The 12,879-nt window shown below is 42.2% G+C and overlaps 1 protein-coding gene and 1 pseudogene across 1 annotated transcript; one reads left to right on the plus strand and one right to left on the minus strand.

Annotated features, from left to right (window-relative positions):
- Nucleotides 1-12,879, plus strand: part of LOC117387370 (26S proteasome complex subunit SEM1-like) — a 214,338-nt pseudogene that overhangs the window by 192,665 nt on the left and 8,794 nt on the right.
- On the minus strand, nucleotides 160-12,359 carry LOC129457163 (uncharacterized). The gene is made up of 7 exons (XM_055229584.1): nucleotides 12,248-12,359; nucleotides 5,643-5,838; nucleotides 2,407-2,499; nucleotides 1,950-2,026; nucleotides 1,835-1,889; nucleotides 788-1,154; nucleotides 160-715 (listed from the first exon to the last, which is right to left on the minus strand). Exons 2-7 carry the CDS (start codon nucleotides 5,818-5,820, stop codon nucleotides 532-534), a joined length of 954 nt encoding a protein of 317 aa, XP_055085559.1. The 5' UTR covers nucleotides 5,821-5,838; nucleotides 12,248-12,359; the 3' UTR covers nucleotides 160-531.

The following is a 12,879-nucleotide window of genomic DNA, read 5'->3' on the forward strand; positions in this document are numbered from 1 at the left end:
ATAGGGGGGTATGTACTTTGGGGGGTATGTGCTGCTGTAGGGGGAGGAGTTTCACTGCTATAATCCAGATTATGGCAGCTGGACATCGTCAGTAGAGACTCTGGGGAGAAGTATTTTGATAAAGACAACCCTGTTGAAGATGATAAAAACATGACAGAATACAGCTGAAGAAAAAGTTTAGTGTTTTGATTCTGGATACAAAACAAAATCAGGTTGAGGTTTGGGATGAGTTGTAATAAAATCAGAACTTGAACTTTAACAGCACATCTAATAAGTTCAAGGCACACCATTTAAAATAGTATACGCAAACAGATCCTGAAGCTAAAGTTTTAGAAACATTTCATAGCTACAGATAAAAACAGATATGGATGTGACACTGCAAACTGATGGGCAGCTAACGGCATTTTTGAAAAACAGTACAGTCCAAAACAGTGCAAAAGAACAAGTGTTTCACACATAAAAACATTTCCTTGACTAAAGATTACAAAAAGTATTCTAAAATCCAACATAGCACAGACGACCTCATAGGCGTCACTGTTTTAACTTCTGGATCTGCAGCGTGTAATACTCCTCCTGTAACTTCAACACTTTTATCTGCCATTTTATCTTTTCTCGTTTCAGTTGTTCCAGATCCGCGATGTCCACTTCAGCGCTGGTTTGTGGCGTCGCTGCGGGCTCATCTGATGCAGTACTGGGGTTTTCTTCTTGAGGAGGGCTATTCCAAACCAGAACACGTTTAATTACGATCATGGTTTCATATTTTCCTTGAGTATAAATGCGCTCGTACCTTTCGATGGTTTGTTGTTGTTGTGCGTTACAATCTAGGCTGATCACATTCTCTGGCGTAGCTTCTTCTTCCACTGACTCCAGCTCTGTCTGAAAACTCAGAGCCACTATTTCGACTTCATTCTCACCATTACTTTCTATTATTACTTCTTGTACTGACGTCGTGCCAACCCCTTGGTCCTCGGAGATGACAGCGTCTTCTTCTATGTGCCTCTGTTCCACCTCATCTTGCTCCTCATTTTCAGCGTTACTGCAGTGAGATGAGGTCTCGTCTTGGGGCTCGCTGGTTTCGACTGGTCCGGGAGTGTCGTCTTCGCTCGCATCAGCCTTTTCTTCGCTCGGATTTTGTGTTGGCGTGGACCCGCTGTCTGAAGGAAGACGGTAAAAGCAGCAATCAGTTACATTTATTCATATTTTTTACATGTACTTGAAAGTATCGGTCTTTATAAGTGATATTTAAAGGGGCCACATTATGCTATTTTCTGATGTTACAATGTTTCCTCATCACAAACAGACCTGCAGTTGTGTTTTTTTTTCATTCACACACGTTTAACACACAAACCCTGTGTATTTAGGCTGAGCTCTTTTGTCAAAACACTCAGTTCCACCTTGTGATGTCATGTGGTTATACAAGAAGTGCTGCCCTGAATGAAACAAAACACAAATCCAGGTATGTTTTTGACGAGGTAACAACATTAGAACATGACCTGAAGCTCACAAAAATCAATTTTGTGTAATCTGGGACCTTTTAAGTATTTTAACATGTGCTTTTAATAATAATACATCAGTTTTATGAAGACGCTTTTAAAACTTTCTCACTACTGAGTGATCTTGTAAGTTTACTACATTTTAGGGGCAGTTTTTAAGGTATAGATTTTGACTATGGGTATTTTAAACAACAACAGCTCAGTCATTTTGTTTTATTTGCCTTATTTACTGCAGGTTTAGTCAGTCTAATAACAAGCCAATTTCTAGTTTGTTTCTCCATCCTTCTAATAATCTTTGATAAATCACTATTATTGTTATTCTTTGAAGACTGGAGACTTACCATTTTGCAGTAGCACCACGTTGTTTAACAGCAGATGAAAATCACCCTGTAGATGCTGACGGCAAAGGTGTTATTGATGTGAACTTTACATAGAATTTAAAACAAACAGACTTACTTCCAGCCTGTGAAGAATTAACAAAGGTTTCCTCTGTGACTCGGTGCTCTCAATGTCAATGGTGAAGTCCTTTGTTTCTATGGAGATCAAATCATCAGACAAACGCTGTCAAAACATGAACAAACAAATACGCTCTTACGTACGGTGTTGTCACGGTGCCAACATTTCAAACTTGATTTTGATACTAAGGAATAGCCTCGATACTCAATACTGATTCTAATACCACAATCATATATTCGCCTGTGTGTTATATCTATGTGATCCTCAGTGTGCAGTAGGTTCACAGTGGTCCATGGTGTATATCAGTCTGTGTCTTATACTTGTGAAAGATACAGCTCAAGATCATTCTAAAGATATTCAAGAATTTCTGTTCTGTGAATGTGACTTTTCTAGTTTCGATACTAGTTTTAGCATCATTTAGCATCTGATTTTCAATACTTCTGACAATGCTACTTACGTTCGTTTTGAACATCAGTTTGGTCTTCGCTGGTGTCTGCTGGCTTTTTATCTGGTCCCTCTTCTTCCTCATGGTTACTTTTGTCATCAGACTCTACCAAAATCCACAAGCACATGTCAGCAGTGCATTGATTTTTATGGGTAGACAAGCAGACTTGAGGTGGGCGTCAATATTTAGTCAGTAAAAATGTATACAAACTACATTGTAAATGAGTACATTTATTTTTTACTAATGAGCCATTTGGGGTCATTAGAGAACCCCAGACCTACAGTTAATGAATGTTTGGACTGTATTTGACACAAATAGGGCAGTTTGTTCACAGATTTGTCCTCCTCCTACACTTCATTTATGCAGCTGAACCTTCAGGCCTCTCTCTTCGACCGATAGTCGAACCTCGGATTCAGGAGGAGCAGTGTGGTTTTCGCCCTGGTCGTGGAACACTGGACCAGCTCTATACTCTCCATCGGGTCCTCGAGGGCTCATGGGAGTATGCCCAACCAGTCCACATGTGTTTTGTGGATCTGGAGAAGGCATTCGACCGTGTCCCTCGTGGTGTCCTTTGGGGGGTGCTCTGGGAGTATGGGGTCCGGGGCTCTTTGCTAAGGGCTGTCCGGTCCCTGTATGACCGGAGCAGGAGCTGTGTTCGCATTGCCGGCAGTAAGTCAGACCTGTTCCCGGTGCATGTTGGACTCCGCCAGGGCTGCCCTTTGTCACCGGTTCTGTTCATTATATTTATGGACAGAATTTCTAGGCGCAGCCAGGGGCCGGAGGGGGCCTGGTTTGGGAACCACAGGATTTCATCTCTGCTGTTTGCAGATGATGTTGTCCTGATGGCTTCTTCGAGCCAGGACCTGCAGCAGGCACTGGGGCGGTTTGCAGCCGAGTGTGAAGCGGCTGGGATGAGAATCAGCTCCTCCAAATCCGAGGCCATGGTTCTCGACCGGAAAAAGGTGGTTTGCTCTCTCCGGGTGGGTGGTGAGTCTCTGCCCCAAGTGGAGGAGTTCAAGTATCTCGGGGTCTTGTTCACGAGTGAGGGAAGGATGGAGCGGGAGATTGACAGGCGGATCGGTGCAGCGTCTGCAGTGATGCGGTCGCTGTATCGGTCCGTTGTGGTAAAGAAGGAGCTGAGCCGGAAGGCGAAGCTCTCGATTTACCGGTCAATCTACGTTCCTACCCTCACCTATGGTCATGAGCTTTGGGTAATGACCGAAAGGACAAGATCGCGGATACAAGCGGCTGAAATGGGCTACCTCCGCAGAGTGGCCGGGCGCACCCTTAGGGATAGGGTGAGGAGCTCGGTCACACGGGAGGAGCTCGGAGTAGAGCCGCTGCTCCTACACGTTGAGAGGAACCAGCTGAGGTGGCTCGGGCATCTGCTCAGGATGCCTCCTGGACGCCTCCCTAGGGAGGTGTTCTGGGCATGTCCCACCGGGAGGAGGCCCCGGGGAAGACCCAGGACACGCTGGAGGGACTATGTCTCTCGGCTGGCCTGGGAACGCCTTGGGGTCCCACCGGAGGAGCTGGAGGACGTGTCCGGGGTGAGGGAAGTCTGGGAGTCCCTGCTTAGACTGCTGCCCCCGCGACCCGGCCCCGGATAAGCGGAAGAAAATGGATGGATGGATGGATGGAACCTTCAGGCCTATTGTATCTATGGATCACATCATTATCACATCTACAAACCATCTGAGTGACACATGACTCTGCACATGTGTAAAGCACTTAACACAAGTGTACATTCAAGAAGAGATACTAACAGCAACAGTGCACTGGACAGACAGGTGCACTGGACAGACAGGTGCACTGGACAGACAGGTGCACTGGACAGACAGGTGCACTGACAGGTGACTGTAATAGAGCCTCATGTGTCACAAACGTTCCCTTAAACACACCCTGTGTTAAAACAGAGCTCACACTCACATCTCACTGATGCAAATTAAATCCACGTCTTTCTTGAAGAAACGTCCTGTTTTTCCCTGAAAAGGAGCAGGTCCAGAACAGTCACAACTTCCTCCACACATGTGTAATATTCCCGTTATTCCACGAACGCTGTCGCTCCTTTATAAACACAGAGGTCACAGACCAGTCTCCTACCAGTGTCTCTCCACTGCTCCATCCAGATCCTCCATTTCACACAAACGAGCTCTGAAACTAGCTCACCGTTTGACTGTCTGTATTTATAACTAACATCTAATCATTAGAAATGTAAAGATAAAAGTGAGTTATTTCAGTCACTTGTGTTGAAAGTTACTGCTTCTGTTGTCGTCTCCTGCTGCAAATGTGCGCACACTAGAAATCTCCGATTCCTCCTGATTCTCCGTGGGTTTATCGTGGGGTTTCTTCAGTCCTGTTTGAGGCTGCTGTGTCCTCTGTATGCGGCACACGCCTCTAAAAACAACCAGCTGTCCTCTCTGGTTGTAAAAGCACATGTTGAGACCGTGGCGCAGCGTGACCTCCATCGCACACAACAACACAAGTTAATGAGACGTTAATGAAGCGCGCTGGATGCAGTCTGCTCAGTGACCAGTAGGGTGTACTAAAGGACACTGTGACTTCAACCATGTGTCAAACAGGCAGAAGTGAAGGGAAAACGAGACTATTTGGATATAATTGTTAACTATTTAATTAAACTTTTGACACACGATGTTTTTAGATTTTATTGGACAAACACTGCCCTGACCGCACGCTGCTGGAACACGTGTTTTAGGCAGTACGTCGGACGAAGACGACAATGATGAAAGTGGATATGAAATAGATTAACCTTCAGCGTGACTCTTTTTATACTTTGACGTCTGAAAAGTAAAATTCAATTTAAAACAAGAAATTTCCAATAGTTGAGTGTCATCACATTGGAGAAGTCTTAGCTCTGAGGCAGTAAACGTTTGTCTTTTAACGGGCGGTGGTTTAAGGTAACGACGTTGTTAGAATATAATTTGATTAAACGATGTGTAAATATTACTACTTAGAGCCCAGACTGTCATAATTGCAGATAAACCCACATCGATACAAAGATTTGCTGGTTTGTTCTTGTAGATAATTGAATTTCTCAATTTTTTATGTGTTCTTTTGTGTCTAAACTCCTCAAATTGAGATGGCCCGGTCACACAAACGAAATGAACCATCTCTGACGTTCTGCAGGGGTTCAGTCTCACCCTTTTCTAGATTTTCTACATGTGAGATGCCCTTTTTGATTCCAAAGCTCCAACGACAACTTTAAACGATATTCTTTAGCGACTTACTGGGCATCACTTCTTCAGACGTCTCCTCCACACAGTCGCTGCTGGAGTCACAGTCTTCGCTCTCTTTCACGGAGGCATAGTCGGTTCTTCGTCTTTTCCGTGGACTCACCCATCTTTTAGGCTCGCTCTCTCTGCTCTTTCCCGTTACGGTTGAAGGCACTCTCTTCCTGGTGTGCATTATGTCCTCAGCGATTTACTGTTAAGAAATTAAAACAAATGTCAACTACACCTTTTATACGACATATTTTATACTTTGATACTTATCGATACTAAAACAACTGAAATACCTACTTATCTGAGCAGGAATTGATGCGGAAAGAACAGAATTGGACCGATCCCAGTTTGTTTTAAGACCACATGGTAAAATATAAAAGATACTGCAGATGTAGAAACAACAAACCTAACCCCGTGTTGCATAAATACCTGCTGTTGTCAACAAAATTGTTTATTACGGTGTATCAAAACTTCTATCAAGTCTGTTTGGCAGCATCGAAATTGAGCTTCATATTTTATTTTGAAAACACTCCTTTAAAGTACTACAATGCTCAAGATGTTCTCTCCTGAATGTTTAAAAGAGGCTCCCTGGACCTGCGTATTTAACACGGCTCGCTCTTGAGGGCTCAAAACACCCGACCCCACGGCATGATGTCATCAGGTGGTGAGATGCTCCTCTGTGTTTTTAAAATCCACATCCTCCTGCTTTTTCCACTCTTTCCAACGACCTGAGCTCTCCGAGTCGCTTCAACAAACAAATTATGAATTAATGTTTGGAGCGACTATTACATGAGTTACTGCTTCACTCCTCAGTGCATCGATACAGTCATTGTGCCCTCTGCTGGCAAACTAATGGATGTAACTGTAATAAACATATAAATACATATACTTAATTAACTTTAGGTTGAAATACTTGAATAATATGAATAATGCATCAGCTATAAAAGGCAAATGTTTAAGACAAGCCTCACATTTTGCAAATAAACAAATTGGCAAAGTTAATTAATCAGGTAAAAGAACATGACAAATAACATGACATATCCTTTTAGTATAATGGCACTTTTACTGTTCATGAAGGTATTTCAGAAAGTAAAGTAAAGTAAAAGTAAAGTAAAACTACGGGCACATTCAAAGAAAAGGGGGTTTGTCGTTTCTTTGTCCACATCACAGAAGGAACATTTGTTATATTTTATAGCAAAGCGTGTTCTGATGAACTCATTTGAGGGGCAGATACTTATGAACTTCTTTTGCTTTTGGGGGAATGGGGAATTTGAGATAATTTGTTCTATTTTTGGGCGGTTTGTAAAGTATTGGGCAATGTTGTTTGGGTTGTGTATAAATGAATATGTGATTTTCCTAATTCAGAATTTGTCAATTTCACTTTGGGGAATTCTTCTTTGTTAATCCATAGTTTTATTAAGTTTGTAAAGTATCACAGTCTATAAAATCAGTACTACAACTGATGGCAGTATAAATGTTTTTTAGGAATAGCACGGATCATATTCTTATAATCATTAACTGACTGTTGTTGTATGTTATCTTTGTATTGAGTTGTAAATTCACTGTTATGAATGTGTTATTATTATTGACTACATTTAGAACAGACCAAATATTATTTTCCATCCAGTTTTAGTTGGACAATGATTTGTTTGTAATTGTAATAAACCTGCTGTTCCAAACTGTTTTGTCGAGGGGCTGAGGTTAGGCTTATAAATCACTTTGAAGTACATCAGAATTTGTTGGTGAAAAGGAGAACCTTGATTTGGTATTTTTAAAATAAAAAATCAGAGCTCAAAAGGAAGTCCTCCTAATTTGGAGAAAGGGTGAGAGGAGAAGAGAAACCAGAGTCTGTGTTGATTTTTAAGGCAGAATTTTAACCGGTTTAGTTTAAGTGAAGAATTTCGACACTCAAAATCAATGTTTTGAAGACGGGCCTCTTCAGAGCGTTTGGTTGCCTTTTCTGACGTTATGTTTTCTCCTCCAGATGAAGTAAAAATGATTTGTTTGATTGCTTTAATTAAGTTGTTGGGCCTGAGAACGAAGGGTAAATCATTCTAGATATAAATTCAATATTTGTGACATAGATTCTACCAAAACTGGACAGATCTGAGTCCATTTGGAGAGGTGATAAATTAAGTTTGATAAGTTTGTTGTACATGTTATAATTATTGTTCTTAATCATTTTTGGTTATAATTATACCCACTGATGATATCTTTAGTAGCATTGTTGTAGATTTGTAGAGCAGTCTTTTAAGGTCAACATTTCACATTTATTAATATTTAAGCATAAGCCTGAGGCCTTACAAAAGGAATTCATTATTTGAAGGATTTGGGGCATTTTGTCTTGTAAATCGTCGTGTCACCTGTGAGTCGCTGATAGACAGAGACTGTCCCATCACATTATGTTTACCAAAGTCACTTTTTATGTAAATGGACAGCATTTCAGCAGCTGCTATAAATAAAAGACTGACTGCACAGGCCTGTTTAATCCCTTTACTCATATTAAGTCTTTGGGACGTACCATATGGGAATGACACTGTTTGTATTTAAAATATTAATGAAACTGTTCCCAAGGCCAAAGTTTTCGAGGGTTTGAAACATTAATACATGTTCTATCATGTCAAAAACTTTGAAGAAATCAACGGTATAAATCCTTGGTCCTCTGTCAAGTGACTTATCGATTAGATCAACTATGAGACGGATATTATCATGTATCGTGGATCTGCCTTTAAAGTCAGATTGCATTTCTGAAATAATTCGAAAAATGTCAAATTTTTATCTTTTAGTGAAAATGAGCTAAGTTTTTGTAATCATTGTTTAATAACGCAATAATTCTTAAATATTCAATTAGAGTAGAATCCTTTTCAGGTTTAAGGATTAGGGCGGTAAGTCCTTGTTTCAGACTGTGAGGCAGGACACCACATGAAACCGACTCATTTAACATCTCAAAGATTAAAACTGGACATAGAATTGAAAAAAGAGTGTGTCCGGTTTGGAAAAGGAGGAGGAATACAGTTTGCTATACAAATTGTAAATATAATTGGACATTAGTTCAGGATCAGTGGACAGAGCAACACTGACAACTAATTATAGATAAAATATATTCCAGACCTGTGGGGTGCCCCAGGGTTCAATCCTGGGACCCCTGTTGTTCAGTCTCTACATGCTGCTGTTAGGCCAGTTAATACACATCAATAATGTGTCTTACCACAACTCTGCAGATGACACTCAGATCTATGTCTCACTGCAGCAGGTGAATCTGGACCAGTGGATTTACTCACTGCATCAACAGATCAGTGTGTGGAGGAAAAACAACTTTCTCCAGATAAACTCAGACAAGACTGAAGTCATCATCTTTGGCCACAGAAACAAAGAGAAAGTGTCAGCGTCACCTCCAGTCTCTCTCTAAAACCTTCAAATCAGGCTAGAAATCTAGGGCTAATAATGGACTCAGACTTGAACTTTAACAACCACATCAAATCAGTAACATCTGCAGCTTTTTACCATCTAAAAACATGTCAAAACTCAAAGGTAAACTGTCAAAACCAGACTTGGAGAGACTTATCCTGCATTTGTCTCCAGCAGGTTAGACGACTGTAATGTCCTGCTCACTGGCCTCTCCAGACGAGATAACAAGATAAATAAAATATGTGTGACTGTGTGAGTCGCGTGTTCTTAAGCATGCTGGTTGTATTGATATTTGTTGGTTTCTGTCCTGTTGCATGAAGCACAGGCACACAGGCAAGGACAGTAATACAGTCGGGTTAAAGGCAGCGTCCAGCAAAATTCTAAGCTGAGTCTAAAGTAGAGTCTAACAAAGTGAGACTGCAGCAGTGTTTTGGATCCTCCCTTCATGGGAGTCATCCACTGTATGATAAGAGGCCACAGAGAAGAAATGTGGCCTTGACCAAAATGACCGAAATGTAGCTACTATATCTCAGTTTCCTGTGATTACAACAAATGACAACTGTTGTATGGGAAAAAGAACATTTTGTACCTTTGTAAGAAACTAATCTGTCATGATGCACGCATTATCTGCCTCCTGTGTTGTCTCCCTGTGTGCTCTCCCTCACCTGTCTGAGCCCGGAGCTGGGCGGAGTTCCTGACTCCTCCCGCGCGCACCTGGAGCCCATCAGCGCAATTACCTCCACCTGCTGCTGGGTATAAGATGGACCAGCTCAAGACATTCGGGGCCAGATCGCCCGCGTGTCTAACATGAATGTTCCAGCTCTGTTTTTGTATTTCTTGTTGCCTACTTTTGGATGCTGACTGGATTTTTGCTGCCCCTCAGATTCCTGCTCCCTCGCTCGTCCCAGCTCCTGGCCTCTGGTTCAGCTCCTGACTGAGCTCCTGCTCCGGTACAGTTTACTCCTCGTCTTCACCTCCTTGTCTCGTCCTGGACTCCGGCTTGCTTCACGTCCCCAGCCCCGGCTCCCATTCTTCGGACTGCTCCTGCTCGGTCTTCTCTGGCTCCGTCCCCAATCCTGTCCTCGCTCCGGTCCTGGTTGTTCCCTGTTCCCGTCTCCGCTCTTCACAACCCATCCTCGGACTCTGACTCGCACCCCGCTCCCCGTACCTTGCTGGTTTAATGAACTTTTGTTAATTATTGCACAAACTGTAAATAAACACTGTAAATCTGCCCCGAGTTCTGCACTCTTTGGTCCGCCCTACACCAGCCATTACGACATAAGCACTGTATTATATTTGTATATTGTTCACATATTTCTCATTGAATAAAGAGGCAGCCTATTTGTATCTCTCACGTTTAGTTTGTATTGTGTTATTTTTGGATGTAAGATTAACTCCATTATCTATTTTTGTTGTATTTTATATAGTTAAATGAAATATTTGCAGTCTACATTATACAGTTTAGTGGTTTACACAATGTGAGGTACATTTATGTGGGTTCATTTATCATAAACTACAATTAACTTGGGCCAGTTGCATCAGTGAAACACTATTGATTTTGGATCCAATAATCAAACACATGGTCACACATTTACATAATTTATTAGTGATTAAGGAACTAGCAATTAAATGTTTGAATGTTGTTTTCCATAAGACGTCCCCTGTGTGGATCCGTTCACCTGGGAAAGAGGAAAACTAGTGCTAATCAGCTCTTAAGTTCTGTAAAACAACTGTAAAACCACCCTTTATCGTGGTTGGCAGCAGGCTGTGAGTGAGTTTTATGAAAAAGAGCGGCTGTTTTCCTGTGGCTCTGATGCTGGAGAGTGCGGTATTCCAAAACGTAAGGACCTCTTTCACTAAATAGGCTGTTTCTATTGTCGCTATGTCAGTGGAATAGTTTGCCACATGAGATTATATCATGCACAGGTTTTCAAAAGCTTGAACGTGTGACAAAGAAATGGCTAATATGAAAGTGTCTTTCACACGCTTTCACTAATGGATGCAAACTCAGAGTATTGGTGTATCTGAAATTGAGTAATTGTGTGTGAATAAACTGGTACAGTTGCGTATGTGTGTGTGTGTGTGAACTGAATGTTTTTAGAAATGCCGTATTTAAGGGGCGAGATGTGTTGTTTTTAGACGTATGTACCGTATGTTTACAGCTCTTTTATCCACCTACACCAGGGGTTTCAAACTTAAATTACCTGAAAGCCGCAGGAGGCAGAGTCTGGGTGCGGCTGTTATTTGTTGAATCTTTTGTTACGAGAGAACGCAGCGACAAGTGACGTGTGTTTGGGGTTTACCGATTTGGCGGAACCTTCTACACGCAACACGGTAATGCTACACTAATATTAAACTTTCATAACGTCCTGCAGGCCACAAAATATCATCTTCGAGTTTGAGATTCCTGACCTACACCAGCCTGTCCAGGAGCTACAAGTGGAAATTAGTATTTTTGCTATAACCTGGCACATCTTTAGTGTTTTGTTTTTTTTAAGGTCAATGTAATGTTGTGCACTGTTCCTGTCCAAATAAAAGCAGACTAAACGATAATATTTTACGCCAAAAAGCAGAGAAGATCCAACCATTTGAATCTACCTCCACTGAAAGCAACAGGATGTTCTCATGCAAAAAGGCGGGGACAGCAAAAAGTGCCCGTATGCAGCAGACATACACGGGTTGGCATCAGCTTTTCCAAGAACTAAACAGTGTGAGAAGATATAACAATGCCCCTACTAATGCAACACCCCAGTGGCTCGGTTGTGCAGGATCAGGCCACACCATAGACACCCATACATCTGCGTATCTTTGTTTTTTAGCACTACTAGTCTGTCCCTGTGCAATGGACAATGGAAACTGTCCATTCCACTCTTTCACTACATGCATGACCCAAACTCTGTCACTTACATTGTCACTGAAAGGACGTATCACCAGGAAAGCACGTGCAAAGACACAAACACAGCACGTGTTTGCAGCTGGAAATGTGCAAATAAGCTGCAGTTTTCTATGATAAAGCCACGCAGAGATGCCATTAGTGGACACAATGTAACAAGACAAAACAAAACGCGTTTACAAGATATGATTTTAGATATGAAACTGCATTTTAGGACAGTCCTCGTCTTTTTAAATGTTTCTACAGTCATACACATTGTCATTTAACTGTTTAATGATGCGCTGTGTTTAATTAAAAGTGCATTACTCACAACGTGCAATCACAGTGGGACAAAGGGCCGGTTTGAGTCTGTGTTGTCCGGTTTACCCCTCTCCTTTCTCTGCCTGCTGCACGGCTCCTGCTGCTGCTTCTTCTTCTTCTGTGGAGCTGAACAATAGGAGAAGTTGTATTACCGCCATCTAGTGCTACTAACAAACATATACGTCCTCACATACAGTCCAGTTTTCAGTAAATAAAGAGAGAAAAAAAGGCTTTCCTCCTGATCTGCTGCAGCCCCAGTCCAAAAACAGGTTTAAACTCAATGAATCAGTGAATCTTTGTTGTTGTTGTGGATGCACGTGTCCAAACGGCTCTCTCTTCTCTCTTTACATGTCCATCTCTCCCGGTTTTTGCCGCGGACCACGTGACTGCAGAGCCTCTATGTGAGCGGAGCAGCGCGTGGAGAGGGCGAGAGGAGCCGAAGCGAGACAAGTGAAGGCACAAAACTAAAGTTAGACCGCCGCTGCAACCTCCTCGGGCCGTGGGGTGGACGCGCGCCAAACCTGCTGATGACACGGGTGAGTACGCACGCATCAGCGCAAGGTCCAAACTCAGCTGTTCTCCGCGCGTAAAAACAGTTATCCGAGCTACATCTCAGTCAAAAATACATGCAGTGAACGTGTT

This window comes from Periophthalmus magnuspinnatus, chromosome 19 (genome assembly GCF_009829125.3).
Source record: "Periophthalmus magnuspinnatus isolate fPerMag1 chromosome 19, fPerMag1.2.pri, whole genome shotgun sequence".
Taxonomy (NCBI): domain Eukaryota; kingdom Metazoa; phylum Chordata; class Actinopteri; order Gobiiformes; family Gobiidae; genus Periophthalmus; species Periophthalmus magnuspinnatus.

Bases quoted from the DNA above. Each gene is read 5' to 3' on its own strand.
- LOC129457163 (XM_055229584.1), bottom strand. From the start codon at position 5,820: ATGCACACCAGGAAGAGAGTGCCTTCAACCGTAACGGGAAAGAGCAGA. The intron at 1,890-1,949 runs GTAAGTCTGTTT...CTTTGCCGTCAG, and splicing joins TAATTCTTCACAGGCTGGAA to CATCTACAGGGTGATTTTCA. The intron at 716-787 runs GTACGAGCGCAT...GGTTTGGAATAG, and splicing joins CAACAACAAACCATCGAAAG to CCCTCCTCAAGAAGAAAACC.